General features: G+C 42.8%; 1 protein-coding gene across 2 annotated transcripts in view; it reads left to right on the forward strand.

Moving 5' to 3' along the window:
- Positions 1–6,602: 6,602 nt before the first annotated feature.
- Positions 6,603–18,735, forward strand: part of LOC122813834 (3-methyl-2-oxobutanoate dehydrogenase [lipoamide] kinase, mitochondrial-like) — a 455,066-nt gene continuing 442,933 nt past the window's right edge. The window contains exons 1-2 of one of the 2 annotated variants that reach the window (XM_044086365.1): positions 6,603–6,927; positions 7,717–7,906. In XM_044086365.1, the coding sequence (XP_043942300.1) occupies positions 7,718–7,906 (189 nt within the window). In that variant the 5' untranslated portion in view covers positions 6,603–6,927; position 7,717. The remainder of the gene's footprint in view (positions 6,928–7,716; positions 7,907–18,735) is intronic. The other variant, XM_044086364.1, reaches the window with a different exon arrangement.

Raw genomic sequence — 18,735 nt, forward strand, 5'->3', positions numbered from 1 at the left:
AGGTTCTCCTCCTAAATTAGGGTCAGGAAAACCTCCTAAACCACCGAAGGCTCAGGCTACAGTGTCCAAGCCTCCTTCGGTGGCTCCGGCTCCGTCGGAGCCGATATCGGCTCCGGCTGGAGCCGATACATCTTCTTTGCAAGTAGTGGGTTCGGCGCCGACCGGCTCCGACACCCTGACTACTGTGGCCTTGTCGGCTCCGGCTGGAGCCGACACTTTATCCAGCATCGGAGCCAAGATATCCTCGGCTCCATCTGGGGTTCAAGGGACTTCGGCTCCGATGGCTTCGACCCGTAAGAGATCCCGGTCCCCTTCTATACTGAGTATCCACTCGGCTCCGGGGTCTCCTCTTTTGTCGGAGCGGAGCCATCGGAGCCGATCTTCGAGATCTTCCAGGCTGTCTGACCACGATTTAGAGAGGGTGGTAAGCAGGCTGTTGAAGTCTCAGGCACTGGCCCAAATGCTCCATAGCCCGTCTCAACAGACTTCGGCTATAGCCCCAATCCTTGAACTTCCTCCTCCGACTCCACACCGCAGTTCGGAGCCGGAGCTTCTCGGGACAGCGACTGTTTCGATGCCGGAGCCGATACATCCTTCTGCTCCGTCGTCCTCGGCTCCGATCTCCTCCTTGAGACCTTCCTTGGAGGGATCCGGTCATCGGGTTTCCACTGTCGGCTCCGAGGGGGCTAGTGGCATCGGACCCTTGTCCGACCCCGCTCTCCCTCTCGGGGCTTCGGCTTTGGTAAGCTCGGCGCCGACATCGGCCTCGGAGCCTTCTCTCTCTTTGGAGCAGGCCATTCCTGTTTCTTCGGAGCGGGTGTGTTCCGGCCTCCCGGGGAGAGGAACCTTTGAGGTGATGAGGAGTGTCCTGGCCTCTGAGCCTGGTCAACGGTCCATCCCTCTAGCTCCTCCCTCTTCAGTGCCTGCAGATGCCTCTTGCCAGCCTCTTGCTCACAGGCCCAGGGATCCATCGCCCCAGGTTTCCCCACTGGGAATTTCCTCCTCTTCCAAGGTTTCTCCTGATCCTGCAGCGGAACCCCCTCGGAAGAGGACGTGTAAGAGGAAACACACAGACTCCCCTGAGTCTACTACATCTGATACCGACTTAGATGAGTCGGAGGGTTCCCACGGTCCCCTCTGAGGATGTCTCTTTTTCAGACATCCTTGAGCTCCTCAAACAGAGGGGGAATTGGCCCTCCATTGACCCCTCCGAGGATGAGTCGGTATACCTGGAGGCTTTTGGATCCCGACCCTCCACCTCCTGGGTGTCTCCGCCTTTCGACCCACTTATGCAGGTAGTGGCTCGTAAGGCGTGGGCGGCTCCAGATTCTGTGGAACCTGTCCCCAGAAGACCATCCAAATTCATTACGGCTCCTTCGGACAAACAGTTCCTTTCCAAGGGTGTTCCGGTGGATGCTATGGTGGTGGCGGCTGCCACTAAGAAGGAACTGGCGGATCCTTCAGTACCTGTCCATCCTCCTAATAAGGACTCTAGGACCATGGACAGGTATGGAAAGCGGATGTTTTCTTCAGCGACCTTTGCTATGCGTTCGCTGAATTATCTTTGTCACTTCACCAGGCTTCAACGAGATGTTCTCAAGGAACTGGGAGAAGTAGTCCAGGATCCTTCTGCTGCTGGGGCTCAGGAAAAGATTGCCTCGCAGCTTGCTATCCTGAATTCCATATCTAACTCCTCCATGCGGCTCATATCCTATGCGGCCGATGGAGCGAGCAGGGCCGCAGGCACAGGAGTTGCTCTTAGACGCCAAGCCTGGATGCGGCTTTGTAATTCTGCGGACCCCTTTAAGGCGTCCTTCACTAATACCCCCTTTGATGGTTCGGCTTTGTTCGGACCTCAGGTGAAGGATACCTTGACCAGGTGTGAGCAGGACGGTAAAACTCTTTCTGCCGTTGGAGTCCAGTTTTCCACTCCTTCTAGACCATACCCCAAGGGTCAGAAGGCCCCGAAGATGTGGTTCCGTAAAGCCCAAGGAGCTACACCGGACACACGTGGTCAGTTTACCCCAGAGGCAGAGGGGTAACAATAATAGACGCCCTAGAGGCAGGGGGTCCTCAGAACCAGGGCAACAGGGAGTCTCTTCCTGAGAAGCCCTTTCAGCATCCCTGAGGTGTTGCCCGACTGTCCACCCTTGGAGGCAGTCGGGGGAAGGATTTCGCTGTACCCAGTAGCCTGGCAATCCCTATCTCAAGAGATGTGGGTACAGTCGATTATATCCGAGGGTTACAAAATCCCCTTCGAAAGGTTTCCTGTACCTCTACAATCCCTTCCAGACATCTCACTCGGTCAAAGGGATTTGGCAGAACAGGAGGTTTCAAAGCTCCTAGAAAAAAGAGCCGTCCAGACTGTGCCAGCAGACCAGGTAGGATCCGGCATCTACTCCAGATTCTTTTTGGTCTCCAAAAGGACGGGAGATTGGAGACCAATATTAGACTTGAGCAATCTGAACAGATTTGTCAAGAAGGCAAGATTCCGGATGGTCACGCTTCAGTCCATTCTGCCCTTTCTGGGCAAAGACAACTGGATGTGCTCTATAGACCTTCAGGATGCGTACTATCACATAAAGATTCACAGAAGCTCCAGAAGGTTTCTCCGCTTTCGGCTAGGGACCAGTCATTACCAATTCAGAGCCCTGCCCTTTGGCCTCACTTCAGCCCCCAGAGTGTTTACCAAATGCATGGCAGTGGTCACAGCTCATCTGAGACGTCGAGGATTCCAGGTGTTTCCCTATTTGGACGACTGGCTCCTCTCCGCCACCACCAAGTGTCAGCTCCTTCAGTCCAGAGACTACACTCTACAGCTTTGCAGGAGTTTGGGAATCTCAGTAAACTTCGAAAAATCTTCTCTGCTGCCTTGCCAATCTATCACCTTTATAGGCGCAGAATTAAACACCATCAAAATGTTAGCCAGACTAACAGATCAAAGAATTCTGGACATCCAAAAATTTGTTCGGCTTCTTTTGCAAAGCAACAAGATCAAAGCCAGATTTATACTGAAGGTTCTAGGTCTTATGGCTGCGGCCATTGTTCTTCTACCTCTGGCTCGCTTCCACATGCGTCTTCTGCAGTGGATGCTATTCACGCAGTGGTCGTACCACAGTCTCCCGATGAGGCACGAAATCTTGGTAACACAGTCGTGCCGAGCTCATCTGAACTGGTGGATATCTTCCCTCTTCTTCATCAGGGCCGACCCTTTATTCCCCTCCTCCAGTTGCCACAGTCACTACGGATGCCTCTCTGATCGAGTGGGGGGGCATTATCAGGGCAGGATGGTCCACGGGACGTGGCAACCCATAGAATACCATCTGCACATAAATGTCCTGGAGATGAGAGCAGTGCTTTTAACGTTGCAAGCCCTCAACGACTTTCTTCCCACGGGACTATTGCAGTACAGACGGACAACATGTCCGTAGTCTGGTACATCAACAAGCAGGGCGGGACCAGGTCCTATCCGTTATGTCGAGAAGCTCTCAGACTTTGGCAGTGGGCGATCTCTTCTCAGCGGTTTCTGATAGCAACGCACATCCCCGGCAGGTCCAACCTATTAGCGGACAGGCTGAGCAGATCCATTCTGATGCCTCACGAGTGGTCTCTCAATCAATCTGTAGTGGATCAGATTTTTCTGAAGTGGGGCACTCCTTGTTGCGATCTTTTTGCTACTCCTCAAAACAACAAGTGCCCCGATTTCTTCACTCTCTTTCCCCTTCCAGGCCAACCTCTGAGAGACTCTCTAACCCAGGATTGGCCCCGGGGACTTCTGTACGCTTTTCCTCCTTTTCCCTTGATTCCACAAGTCATTCAGAAAGCCACCGCTTTGAGAGCCAAGTTGATCCTCATTGCCCCATATTGGCCTCGACAAATTTGGTTTCCGTCTCTGCATCGTCATCTTCTGGTGCAGCCCTGGCATCTGGACCCAGTTCCGGATCTCTTGATCCACCAATCGGGTCAGCAGCACCGGGCCATTCATTCTCTCAACCTCACTGCTTGGTTGCTCCACTTCCTACCCTAGCCAGGCTACCGATGATTTCGGACTCAGTCAGAGACATTTTAGTCTCTTCCTTGAAGTCGTCCACTAGGACTGTATATGCTAGCAAGTGGCGACGTTTTTCTATTTGGGAGAATTCCAGAAATATTGACCCCTTTACTGCTCCTGTACATTCGGTTTTAGATTTCCTGGCGGAGGTTTTTCATTCAGGATCCTCGTCATCTACAGTCAAAGTACAACTGGCTGCTATTTCTAAGTATCATGTTGGCCTGCATGACAATAACATTATGTCTCATAGGTTATGCAAGGCCTTTCTCAGAGGAGTTTTCCTCCTAAAACCACCTATAAAGCATCCTCCTCCGCAATGGGATCTGAACTTAATGTTGGCATCCTTGATACTACCTCACTTGAACCGTCTGCTTCATGTTCTTTGAAGTTATTGACCTGGAAAACTATATTTTTACTGGCTGTCACTTCTGCAAGAAGGGTTTCCGAGATTCAAGCTCTCTGCATTCGTTCCCCTTATTTGGTTTTTCATAAGGACAGGGTATCATTAAGAACTAACCCTTCCTTTCTTCCCAAAGTCGTATCTCAAACCAACATTAACCAATCTATAGACCTACCAGTCTTTTTCCCAAACTATTCTGACAGAGCTGAACAGAAACTGCATTTTTTGGATGTCCATCGTCAGCTCAGGTACTATTTGCATAGAACTAAACAATTCAGAAAATCGGACCAATTATTTGTCTCCTATGCAGAAAACAGGATAGGTCTTCCAGTATCTAAAGTGACCTTATCCAGATGGTTGACTTCCAGTATTTCCTATGTATACTCTCTCAGGGGCAAACAGCTATCTTCTAAGCCTAAAGCACACTCAACCAGGAGTCTATCCACTTCTGCAGCTTTTCAGGATAGACTACCCATTGATACCATTTGTGCAGCAGCTACTTGGGCCACGCCTCATACCTTTGTTTCTCATTACAAGTTGGACTTGGACTCTAGAGATAGGGCCAGTTTTGGTTCCACAGTTCTCAAGAGTCTGTTCCATTGAGCCACCCGGGATACAGGTGCTAGGGACGCGGTCCCATCCAGCAAGAATGAAGGCGAGATTGACAACTTAACATTTAGAAGTTATGTACCTACCATAACGTTCCATGTTAGTTGTCTTCTCTCACCTTCTTTCTTGCGTCCCTCCCTCCTTCCCCCTGGCCTGGACAGATCTTGGAGAGTTCCTATTAGATTGTTTCCTCCGGTACGTTGTTAGGAGGATCTCTTTTAGGAACCATTGTTCCTAATTCTTTTAGGATAGTCTTTAGCAGGGTAAGTTAGCTACCAAACGAGATCTGAGGTAGTTCCGCCTTGCATCATGGGATATAGGGTTGCCTCGAGCTGGTAAAAGGAGTTCTCGAGCTAAAGCAAGTGCCGAGTCGGAGCCGAGGATCGGCTCCGAACCCATCCAGCAAGAAAGAAGGCGAGAGAAGACAACTAACATGGAACGTTATGGTAGGTACATAACTTCTAATTACACATCTCATAATTAAGGGCATTGAATCCAGGTGTAAGGATGTTATAACTCTACTTTACTTGACCCTCATCTGTCCATTAACAGAGTACAATGCTCCCTTCGGCATGTACCTCACCAGACACCTACAGCAGCTGTAGGGACCACAGAGGTTTCTTACCAAGGAAATACAAGGCCTCTAAACCATGACTTACATGGATAGACTGAAAGCCCTGTCACTATACTCTGTATTGTATAGGCTGCTGAGAGGTGACTTTTGCCTCGCCTACCGGGCACTCTCTGACCCTGCCCTGCTGGAAATGCTGCACATCTGCAAGTCAAACGGCACAACAGTCACTCGCTCTAAGGATCTTAACCTAACATGTTACATTAGCAGAACATGCTGGAGAGACAGATATATCTCACAGAGATTGCCGCTACTCTGGAATAAACTTCCAGTTCAGGTGAGCTCCTAACTGACCCTATTCAAGCGCAACCTGGACAAATGAATGGGAGACTGCAAATGCAACCCGGGGTGGCACCCATGTCCCTTATGGACAGGGGTAGTCGGCGTTATCATAGACCCCCTCTGCAAATTATGCCCATCTAACCAAGAACAAGTGGGAGATAATATGGCTAGTCTTGTAAGGACTCTAAGGCCGCTAGCCTAGTAACCACCTATGAACCTATCTGTATACATACATACACAAAGGTAAACTGGAAGCATCTTTAAAGGTAATTTTTATTTTGCTTTATTTAATTACTTTCATGGGTTTTGGAGAACGCACAAAATACAGTGATTATGGAAATGAAAACACATTTTATAGTAGAAAGAAATCATAAACAAAAAGTTGCAAAAGTACATCACAACATACTTTAAAAGCAAAGCAAATAAAGTATTACACCACATAAAAATCTACTGCCAATCATTAGCGGACCGGAGTTCCGCTGTGGCGACCCCTAACCGGGAAAAGCCGAAAGAAGAACAACCACGTGAAGTACACACAAAGTGACAGCGCGTGAGTTCATTCCCACTACGGCTGCGCCATACAAAAACGTGTCCTCAATACTTAGACTCGTTCACTGCGCGGGCGTGCGCTTGCTGTGTTGACGTCACTTGTTTTTCCGGGCAGTGGTGGTTCGTTGGGTAGGTTGTAATGGTTGCTCAGGAGTCGTGGAGTCCCGCGTTGGTTAGTACCCTCTGAGAGGGCGAAAAGGGGTGTGGAAAGCTCTGTCTCAGAACGGCAGAGCATGGCAAACAACTGCTGTTTCACATACTGTTGGGTGTGTAACTAGGGTGAGGGGTGACTTGGGTGGGGGTAAACAGGTGAGCTATACATTTACCTGGAGCAGTTGCCTTGAAACGGGGTTAATATCTTTGTGTTGGATAAAATTGTTCCGTGGACCCTGCCTTTTAGCTGAAGTACGTATTGCTTCTTGTTGCTTATTTTTTTCCGCACTGCAGTTAATGTGGGTTGGAATATAAGTGTATTAATAGTAACATTGCAAGCTAATGAAATGGGTATTTCTGTAAATGACTGTAGGATACTTTATGCAGGAAGGATGTATGTGCCAACGAACTATAATTGATTGTTGTGTAGTGCCCATGTAGTGCAAGGGAAATTATATTAGGGTATTATAACTGGTAAGGGGCTGCATGCTTGTCACTATTCAGCATGATCCCTGAATTAAGTGTGTCAGTTAAGGAGTAACCATTGGCAACCTCAGTTTGGAGTGGCTTATGCTGTGACAAGGGTAGGACTTAAGGATACTACACCACAATCAAAAACTTCCACCATTGATGTATACACTTTTTGAACTGTATTTTATCTTTATCAGTGGAGTCTGAAAGTTTACAAGATCACTAAATTCGCAGACATTACAATAGTAAGGGCATCCTTGTATTAGACTCTAAACATAATTTAATGAAAGAGTACCTTTTCCATATTTAAAAGAAGATGGTTCCAGTTTTAGAAGCTGGCAGTAATGTATTCTTTGACAGCATTTTTATCATTTATGATATTAAATTGCAATTTTGGAAATCAAAGGAAAAAATGTGGCATTATCTCAACTAGGACAGATCTATTATTATTGTACTGGTTAGCCATACCTGGGCATTAGACAGCTGAGGGAGCTGGAAATCCTTTATGAAAAATGCTATGCTGTAGTATTTTTTGCTTATTTTGGAATTGAAGCATATTAATATTTTCAGGATGATGGTGATGATGTTCAATATACTGAGGGCAGGAAGAGTAGGGGGAATTCCTAAGAATCTACCTCTTCAGTCTGAACTGCGCTGGCGGTCTACCTCAGCTACTGACTACCATGAAATGGCAAGAGAAAGATCCAGGACTGTCACTTCATTTTATAACCAGTCTGCAATAGATGTGGCAGCAGAGAAGGTAGGTGTGATTTTCTAGACTGGGATGTTTGTTCCAAAAAAAATTAGTAAATAAAATAAAAATCTTGAGGATTCTGCATGCCATTATTTATTTTTATGGAAACTGTGATTAAGCAAGTCTTACGACTTAATTGAAAACACAGAGCTAGTCTTGAGGTTGTATAATCTTGAATGTTGTTTCATTAATTGAGTGCATATGGAATGTAGGGAAGGTTGGGGAAGCTTGCTTTCCATTTCACTTAGAATCACAGTTTTTATTTTTCTTGTATTTCCCGTAAATGTTTTTTGACTGGTGACAGACTCAATTACTTGCTGGTTGTTATTCACACTACAGAGTAAACGAGTCTTACCACACCGCTCCTTTGCTGCGTCAAGTTTTAGAGCTTGATAGTTGGATAAAAACAGCAAAATGTGCTCTAAGGGTAAAATATGAATGGTCAACTGTGGCATAAAGGGATAACATCCTAATTATGTCATGGGCGACCTGGGTTTGATTAGTGGCACAGGCATCTGAGGTGATGTCATGGAAGGATGGGTGTGCCCAGCTTAAGGGTGGTGGGCATTCATCTAGGTGTTCTTTCTGGGAAAGTGTGCATACAGAGAAGAGTAACCCTCAAGTATAAAAGATGACAGGGAAAGGGGGAGAATCAAGGGGTACGTCATAAGTGAATAAATCCTGCAGTGGAAACAGTCAGTGGCACGACCCCCCCCCCCCCCACATGCCCTTAGGTTCCACTCTGGCACCAGCCTTAAAACAGACCGTCTTGGGCTCTAAGAAAGTCTGGTAGACACTGTGATGGATAAAGGCACTTGGAAAAGCGAGAGAGAATGAGGCAGAAGGGGGACAAAAAACAAAATGAATGGTTGCCTTTGGTACTGCAATAGTACATCTGATTCACCTAGGTTTGATTTTTGTTAGTATTATCAGATCCTGATATTTTATGACTTTGTGTCTCATTGTATGCAACACACTGTAGTCACTGGGTGTAGTGATATCAATGATCAGTGCTACTTTTGTCTTCTTTTCATGGACCACTATATACGGTTTTCTAGCATCTATCTTTTGAACTGTTGGTAATAGGTGATCCTATGTGATGTAGACTTTATCATTTTCTATGATGCTTTGTGTCTCATGTTTCCAGTGTTTTTCAGCCACTTCAGTACCATAATGTTTGCACAATCCCAATTGTCTTGCCACATTATTATGCCTTTCAGAATACGGTCCTTCTGCCATTAGTATATCACAACCAGCAGCAAGGTGTGCGGCTGTTTCCAATTCAGTTTTACAAAACCTACGTTTGTCTGTTTCTTCCTCATTTTCAATGGACTTTGTAAACCAACATGTAGTAGTGCTTTTAGTTTCTCATCTGATAAGCTATACAGTTTTAAATCATTGACAAAGAGGAGGTGAGAAGTCTTTACACTTTGCTGTTTTCTAGCAGGCAAATTATAGCCAAGGCCTAAGCTGTTAGGTAAACAGCTTAATGGGTTAAGGGAAAAGCAGAATAGCAATGGTGACAGAGAGTCGCCCTGGAATATCCCCCCTTTGAATTTTTATCCCTGGGATAATAATCTGTCCTTTATCATGGCTTAATGGCAAAGTGGTCTGCCATGCTTTCATGGTCACTGTAATGTAGTCGATCAGTGTAGGGTGTATCTTATACATTTTTAAACACTCTTTTATCCATGAATGTGGGATACTATCAAATGCTTTTTTGTAGTCAATCCATGCCATACTTACATTCTTCCCCTTTTTACAGTTCTCCATTATGACTTTATTTAACAAAACGATCCTTTGCTCCGTATGACTTTCTTTTATTGCCCTTTTGTTCTACTGCCATAATTGAATTTTCTTCTAAATGACTGTAAACTCTGCCAGCATCACTTCCTATGTGTAGTTTACATGTCATCGGAAGGCAAGTTATTGGTCTATAATTTTTGGGGTTGCTTGCAAATTCACTCTTAAGTAGGAGCATTGTTTTGACTGCTGTTAGTCAAGTTGGTGTCTTGTTTGGGGTGTGCATATAAATAGTTCTTATTCATGGTTAAATCTTCATGCAAAAATTTTAATACTTTTAACCAAAAGATAGGTACTGCATCTGGGCCTGAGGTTTTCCATTTAGAGGTTTTTCTTAACTTTGTTTCGATCTCTTTGGCTGTTACTTCATCACATTTCATATACTGAACCTTTAAGCTTCTTATTCTTTTACTTCTATCCATTCACATCTTTGTTCCATAAGATATTCATAGATACTTCTCCAAAATGCAACTATTTCTTCTTTTTTTGGCAGTCTTTCAATTCCTTTTACCTTGTTTCCCAATTCTCTATAAAACATTTTTGGGTTATCAATAAATTGCTTGTTTTATACTTTTACTTTATATTTTATCTTCTAAGTTTTTTTGCCTGTGCTGAAATTTTTAGTTTATTTGCGATACTGCGGTGGTGGTGGTGCTGCGGTAGCATTGTCGCCTCACAGTAAGATGTTGTCCTGTTTGATTCTCAGTGAAAGCGTCTTCTGTGTGGAGACATGCGTGAATGGGTGTACCTTTGTTGAAGGTTGTGCATCAGGGCTGGCAACTCGGCACTTAAAAATCTACTGCCAATCATTAGCGGACCGGAGTTCCGCTGTGGCGACCCCTAACCGGGAAAAGCCGAAAGACACATTTGTTTGGGTAATGGGTACTGAAGTAAGGCCTGTAGTCTAGCTATATAATATGTTTTTGAAAAATCAGATTTTTATTTCTTGGTCATTCTCTCTTCGCTCACAAGTACAAGACCAGGATGAGAAGCTTGATTACTTGGAGTAAGAAAAGAAAACCTTTTCTTCAGTCCTTTGTTGTACCACTTATAATAGAGTTATTACCTGCAAAAATTATAAACTGTTCATCTTTTGATATGAATGTTATTGGGAAGTGTGAATGCTAGAATACTTATTTGATGGACACTGTGTGAAAATGAGCATCTCAGACCTGTAGCATTCAGCATAATTTTTTGAACCGAGAGAAACCCAACATGACTTTTCTCTTAACAGGATGGTGCTTTAGTATGTGCTTGCTGGTTAGTTTTTGTTGTAGAACAAGTCATTGGGCCCAATTCCAAAGATTTGCTCTCAGTGTAAGTGACTTACTCCAGTGTGAGCAGTATTTGAAAGCAAGCTTATGCCAAAGTAAGCAAGCCGTTAAAACCAGACCTGCGTATACATTTGTAAGCATTGCTGAAGTGGTATGAACAATCGGTGGGGATGCTTTCGTGTGAGAAAAAGAAAAAAATGTATGTAAATGGTGAAATAAAGTTCACAACTGAAAGCAAAATCTTTGTTCACTGTTAGACACTTCAGACCATGTGATTTCCATAGGAAGGCCTCTGTGAAGCCCTTAACATTTTCTGGTGGGTAAAACTCCTTTTTCTGTGTCTTTGGATGTAGCTCTTTGTTTCTTCATGCCATATTAGTTCAGTTCACCATCTGTTTACTATAGAATTTTCTGTCCACTAGCAGAAGAGCCTGCGAAAACATTCACTCTATTTGGGTTCTTAATTCTCTGACAGATTACTCTTAAGTACTGCTCAAGGTTTTGTCCCCTGCCCCACACATACTTTGTGTGGCAAGTTTTATCCCACCTTCCTCTTTAGCTTGCTTTTCTGAAGTAAAATTTGCCTATAAACCTAATTATTGTAATTATTAAGTTTAAAAAATTGCCAGATTTAGAAGGGGTTAAGCGGGACAGTTGAGAGGAATGTAAAACAGCAAACTCCTAGAAATGCAGAGCACTTGCCCTTTGCAGAAGTGTAACCACGAAGAGAAAACAATGTCAGTATTGCCCTTTGTAGACTCTATTGAGACAGTATACCAAAATAATCTTTGAGACTAATAACTTCCTTACCTTTGTAGCAGTGTTGTTGAACTGGCTCCTGGCACAAAATAATTCAATGCACTTCACACAAGCAACAAATGCAAAAGCAGTTTCTTTGGTAACTCTGGTGCTGATGAATGTTGTGGTGTGTCACTTTTGACACGCGTGTCATAGGTTCGCCATTACTGTCCTACCGTAATATTTAACTGCACACTGCTGGTTTTGGTGGTTGATTCATCCAGAATTTTAACAGAAATGAAAGCATTAACCTCCTATTTAGTATTTGGAAAAGTCAGAGCATAGCTACTGTAATTCTTTTTTTTTTTTTTTTTTCTTTTAGTATGACTCATGAGGTTAATGTGTAGCTTGTTTCTCCTGTTCCTGCTGCATTTTAGTTTTAGTGTTAAGTTGTTTGTTGTAGCTCAGGAAACTTCCATTCTACCTCCAAGGCCTGTTTTGTTTACTAGTGTCCTATAGTCACAGCAAGCTTCAGGTTGTAGTTGTTGTCCCCCCAGTGCACCCTTTGTCTTTTATTGAAAGTCTACCAATTATTGATGCAGGTTTATAGTAGGCTACTAGGCTATCAGCCGTAGACCCTTTACAAGCCTAGCCATGTTAATCCCAAGTATCCCGGTTTGTTTTTTTTGGTAGTTTGCCGAACAAATTTATGAATAGAGCGGGTTTTCTTCCTTGACTGTCTGTGTTATGTTACAATTGTCAGGAAATATTTACTGTGAGCCTTCCTGCAGTATTGTAGCATTTTAGTTGCACATTTCAGGTGCTAAAACCTGAGTTGCAGGATGTCTGTGTTTAATATTAGCTGTAAAACTCTTGGTATGCTGTGCATTTGCAAGATTTTGTTTAAATCCAGCCTTAGATGCCCTTACTAGATTTTTCTTGTCTGTAGGCTAAGATCAAAGTTGCAGGATACTGCATGCAGTCTTTGTCATAAAATGCTTCAGCATTGGCACCTTCAGTGTCAAAACTTTACCTTAACCTGTAAGTTGACTCTTGTAGCATTGCATACTTTGAAACCTATTTTTTAATCATTAGTAACTGTTTAACCCACACAGTGTGCCTGTTTTCTTATCTTTTAGATAAGTTGCAGTTTCTTGTTAACTGATAATTATTTGTACATCATGCTAGAACTGCATCTTTCTGAAGAATTTTCAGTTTGCCCCTTCTTTTTGATTTTACAGCCTCTTTGGCATCCCTTTCTGTAGTTGTTGCATGGACATCTGTTTTTTTTCTTTTTTCTGACTGTATGTGGGGTAGCTTCACTGAAAAGTATACTTGCCTCCAGGATTTTAATTCCTTGGAGTTGCCTTAAGTGTTTCCATAATGCTTCCCCTCTCCCATATTTCTTCCTGTGTGGTACTTAAGTTTTTGTAGTTTGGCTTCTTAAGCTGACTGCCCAGACCGTGTGTAAGTGCAACACTTTACAGTGTAACTTTGTTGCTGTAGCTGCATTTCCATAGTGACATTTGGTACTCAAGTCTGGCATCTACAAATGTCTGTGCAGAGAAAGGGTATATTTTGTTTTTTAACGGTTCTGTTTATTTGTGTCTTTGTTTACTGAATATTCTTTTAAGCTTGAAGTAGTTTTACTGGGGCATCCTGGAGAGAAATCCATAAGGTACGACTTTGGTACTCCTCACCAGTAGTGATACATGGGAGTACATAGATTTATTTAGTAATAGTAGCTCCAGAATTTAGAGCACACAATGAACTAGACATACTAAGAACGTTATGCTGCATTGATATAGTACATATGATAAACTGTATGCCTCTTGGAACCAGAAGTGCCCTGCTAGATGCCAAAGAATCATAGTCCTGAATACTGCCATAGCCTTTCTGCTCTCTGAGAGTCATTTTCCCTGAAAGAAAAACAGTGAATGTATGTCCTGTAATGGTGCTTTTGCTTATTATTACTATATATATTAGAATACTACTGTTAGGATAAGCAACCTTCCCTGCCAGGTTAGCCAGCAGCCACATCTCCTCCTTTCTAGCATTAACTTAACCTGTAGCTCCTCTAGCTTTAACTTAACCCTTAGCTCCTTGTCCCCCCCCCCCCCAAATTCCTAACCAGGATTTCTCCCTCCATTACCCTAGCCTGATATCCCCCTTCGGGGATCATTTTTGTATCTCTCCTGCTGCCATTAAGTGTCCAGCCACCAGGTGATGCTATACTATTAGCTTTCAGCCCTATTTATTTTTTCCTTTCATTACCTGCTTCTCCCTATTTGAGTTCCCAGCCTTTTTCTGCTTACTAATTTCTCTGTTTAATTAGTGTCCCTCTAGATATTATTCCACTCAGCACTCCTCTGACATCCCAATTCCATCCCTGAAAACCTTTATACTTTACTCCACAACTCTACAAACTTACCTTCTGAATTCTCACTCTTACTGATTGTTTTCCTCGACATTTCTTCCACTACTTGTCTCTACCCGCTCCATTCCCCTACCCTACCCCCACTGCTTCTACAGTTATAAATCAGAGGCCACACCCCTTCCCCTAATTATCCAGTTACCAAATTACTTTCACCTAAACAGTAGATACATACACCCATACTTTCACTACTCTTCATACTAATTGTGCTACTGTACTATCTCTCTCCAATCTAGCTCATTAACAACCCTTTTTCTGACCTCACACTATCCTCTCTTACCATGCCCTCATCACACCAGCCAAAACTTACAAATCTGTTTCTCTTTCTTGCTGTAACACCCATACTACTTATACTATTTATCCTTACCTTGTATGACAACATACATTTTACTGGATCCCTCCATCCACTAAAACAAACATCACCTTTCAGTCAACCAACTGCCCGCAGCCATGCTAACATCACCTCTACCTCAACCTACTTCTCCCCAAAGCATCATAGGCTAGCCCATATTACTTTCCAACAGGCCAGAAAATCACAGTATATTTTCTGCAAACTCCTTAAGTTCTCATTTACTTTTCAACAACACTCTCTACTTCACGGTGATATTCATCCCAACCCAGGACCTAACAAATACACCCTACTAAATCCCCACCATCCCCAGCCTACCACCCCATTCACCCCACTAAAACTGCAAACTCCTTACTCATAGCTCATCTTAACATACAGAGCTTAAACAGTAAAGTTAGCCAACGTCATGCTGTACTTGACACACATTCCTTTGATGTCCTATCTCTAACAGAAACCTGGCTCAAACCAGGAACAAATGACAATGAAGTAATCCCACCAGGTTATAATATAATAAGATTAGACCATACAACCAGAAAGGGTTGTGGGAAGCAATTCTGTATAAATCTGAGCTCCATGCTTCTGCAGTAGACTTACAAATACCTTTAGATAATAATGTAGAAATCCTTATCTCTAAACTTCAGGTCAATGCTAGCAAATCTATTTACATAATCTGCTCCTACCTACCTACAGGCAATAACATCAATACCCTTAAAAATATCCTCCGATGGCTTTCTTCCTCCCTCCCACAAGAAACCATAGTACTTTGTAACTTTAATATATACTGGAATTGGTGTACCTCAAACAAACCTTCAGTCCATATAAACCTATATGACTTCTCTCAAATTATCACCACCCTAACCAGAATCTATAAAACCAGTAGCAAAGGGAGTACCTTAGACTGGATCCTAGTAAAAAAAAAATCCCCTCTCTTATATAGCAGATACCCTTCCTGATGATATTAGCGACCACTTCCTTACTTATATAATTAGGCAAAAAACCTTCATTCCTAACCAAACCGTCCTTAAAACTACACAAAAAAAAAACATTTTAATGCTGTAAGCTTCCAAGCTGAGCTACAAGCCTGTGACTGGTCTCCCTTAAAACAACTCTCCCTTGAGGAAGCAGTATCCTATTTTAACTTCAAATTCTTACAAATACTGGAATACCATGTCCCTAGTCGATCGATTAGAACCAGAAGCAAAGCAGCACCATGGCGCTCTAAAGAGACAAGACACAAATCCTGTTAAGAAACAAGATCTCGTCTAAATAGATATGTACTAAAAACCCAACCGATCACCAGAACTATAAACACTTGAGAAATGCCACAAAAAAAAATCAATACTCCTTGATAAACAAAAACTACTACTTTAAACTCCAAGACAAGCATCAACAAAGATCACAAACTTTCTGGTCAGCTATAAGTAGACTTACACCCAGGCCACTCTAAGACTCAAACCCCTTCAAGTCTCTCCTTAAACACTCCTAAGGAGATTGCTGACACTTTCAGTACCTTCTTTACAGAAACTGTACAATGCCTTGCTAATTCCTTACCTCCTGTTAGCTCAACCCTCAAATTCCCCATGACTAGCACACCCCCTACCTTTCAACTAAACCAATCTCCTACCAGCTGAATACCTGCAAATCGCAGCAAAAGTACTTTCCTATCCTATTTCCATACTAATCAACAGAACCATTACCGAAGGTTCCATCCCATCTCTCTGGGAAATGTCTCACATAATCCCACTTCACAAGGGTGGTAACTCAATCAAAATGTCTAACTTTCACCCCACAGCCCTACTCTCTGCTCTAGCCAAAATAATGGAATAATGCATCCACCACCAACTACTTGATCACCTTCTCCAAAATAACCTACTGTCAGCATGGTTTTAGGCCTTTCCATAGTACTACTACTGCTCTGTTATCCTACTCTGACTGCATCAACAAGCTTCGTAACAACAACAAGCTCTCCACTGCACTCTTCATACACTTATCAAAAGCCTTTGATATGATGAACCATTAATTACTTCTAGACATACTAAAACAACTCTCAGACATTACAATGGTTCAAGTCCTATTTAGAAAACAGAAAGCAAGCTGTCCTCTGGGACAATAACCTTTCCACTCTTCTTCCTATTACCCTTGGGGTCCCACAAGGCTCTATCCTGGGACCTCTCCTTTCCTCTATTTTCATCAACAATCTAAAGATAAATATTCCTCAAGCCACCTGCATACAATATGCAGATGATTCCACTCTAGTGTGTTCTGCCACCTCATCTGCTGAACTCCAAACCATTGCTCAAACAGTATTTAACTCAGTTGAAAAATGGTTCCTGCAACGTTGCCTCCTACTAAACCCCAAAAAAAAACTAAATTACTGATATTTACTCCCAACACTGAAGTTCTCCCCTATTAATCTCACTGTTAAATCCAGCAATGGTATTGTAATTGCACCTGACCTGACCACCAAACAGGTGTAACAATTGATCAAAATCCTAACTTTGACGCACACATTAACACTACTATTAAAACTGTTAACAGAAAACGTGGCTCACTCTCTATAGGATTAAATCTTTCCTTATCCTTGAAGCCAGAACCACCATCGCCCATACCCACCTAATCTCTACCCTCCTCTATGCCTCGCCTATTTATACTAATCTTTCCAAATCTAACCTTAACAAACTGGCAACTTCTTATAACAACATTGCCAGATTTGCCACTGGCTCACCATTTAGAACCCATCACTGTATAAATCTTAAAACAGCTAAGACTGCTAGAACTCCAAAACCAGCTACTATTTCAACAATTTACTATCACCCATAAGATAATCTTTCATACCAACAATACTCCTATTCTCAATAGTCTAATCTCTCCCTATAGAAATCTTTTTATCCTTCCCTCAGCAAATAAATTACTTGTAACCATCCAGAAATCCCGTAATAAGGCAGGAGACTCTCTCTTCTCTAATTCTGTGGGGAAGATTTGGAATGGGTTCCCCAGCAACCTAGAATTACTTTCATCATTACCACTCTTCAAGTGCCAACTAAAATTACTCCTTAAAACACAATGGCTATGCCCATGTATTAACCCAGATTAACACTAACTGTATAATATTACTGTTTTTTTCCCCCCTTTAGTGGGATTAATAAAGCCTCTTCTACTTTAATATTCCAGTCTTCTCTTTTTCTGTGAAACTCCGTATGGTACATATTTTGGAACCCTACTCCTGCTCCAGGCATGTGCATCGTCAGTTCTGTATGTATAGTAGACAATAATGGTGCCACTGTCAAAATATTCAAAACTGGTTATAACACACCAAAAAGTTTATTATAAAGCTTTCGGGTCTCACACCCTTCATCAGTACCGGTACCGAGACCCGAAAGCTTTATAATAAACTTTTTGGTGTGTTATAATCAGTTCTGTATGTATGCCAACTATGTTATACAAGTGTAAAATTCTGAGCAGACGTAATAATTAGCTAGAATCTTTCATTTCTTCCCTACTGTTCTACAAATCAAATGTCAACCTCTAAACCTCAGATATGTGCTTCTAGAACTACTGTACTGCTAAAACCTGCACACATTTTTCTTTTGATGCTAGTCACTACTATGTTAGCCTACAGCGATATTGTATTTAACATTTTTAGTTTTTGTTGCTTTACTGCTTTTTATTTCTGCTACATTTGTTTAATTTTGGAGCTTTTCTCCCAGCATATGGTTGGCTGGAAAGGATTAAACCCTACTCAGTTGCTAAAATTAATTTAGTTTTTGTTTGTACTAATTTGTCAGTGGGGATAGCCCATTAAACGGAAACACTTCATAATCTCGAAATACAGAAATGTCAAATTTCAGTTTCTCAAGACTGTAAAGTCGAAGTTTTGAAATAGCGAAGGTACATAATCGCGAATTTGAATATTTCGAATTCGCAGTTATGGCTTTATGCTACATAATGGCTGGGATTGTATGTGGATGGTGTGCGGTGCCATGTGTGGATTTAGGTGTAATGACAGGTAAGTGAGTGTTTTGTAAGGGTTTTGGGTGGGAGTCTGAGTGTATGCGAGTCTGCTGATTGTGTGATGTGTGTGTGAGGGACTGCAGAATGTGTGTGTGTGAGTTTGCTTTTGTTTTCTGTTTGTGTGATCTCGGAGTTAGTATATATAAGTGGGAGGGGCACAGCCCCCCACATGGGGGTTGCAGGAGGGCTTGCCTCCCTACTTATTTGTGATGTAGGTTTGTGGATA

This window comes from Protopterus annectens, chromosome 10.part0, assembly GCF_019279795.1.
Source record: "Protopterus annectens isolate FY-2018-M chromosome 10.part0, PAN1.0, whole genome shotgun sequence".
Lineage (NCBI taxonomy): Eukaryota > Metazoa > Chordata > Ceratodontiformes > Protopteridae > Protopterus > Protopterus annectens.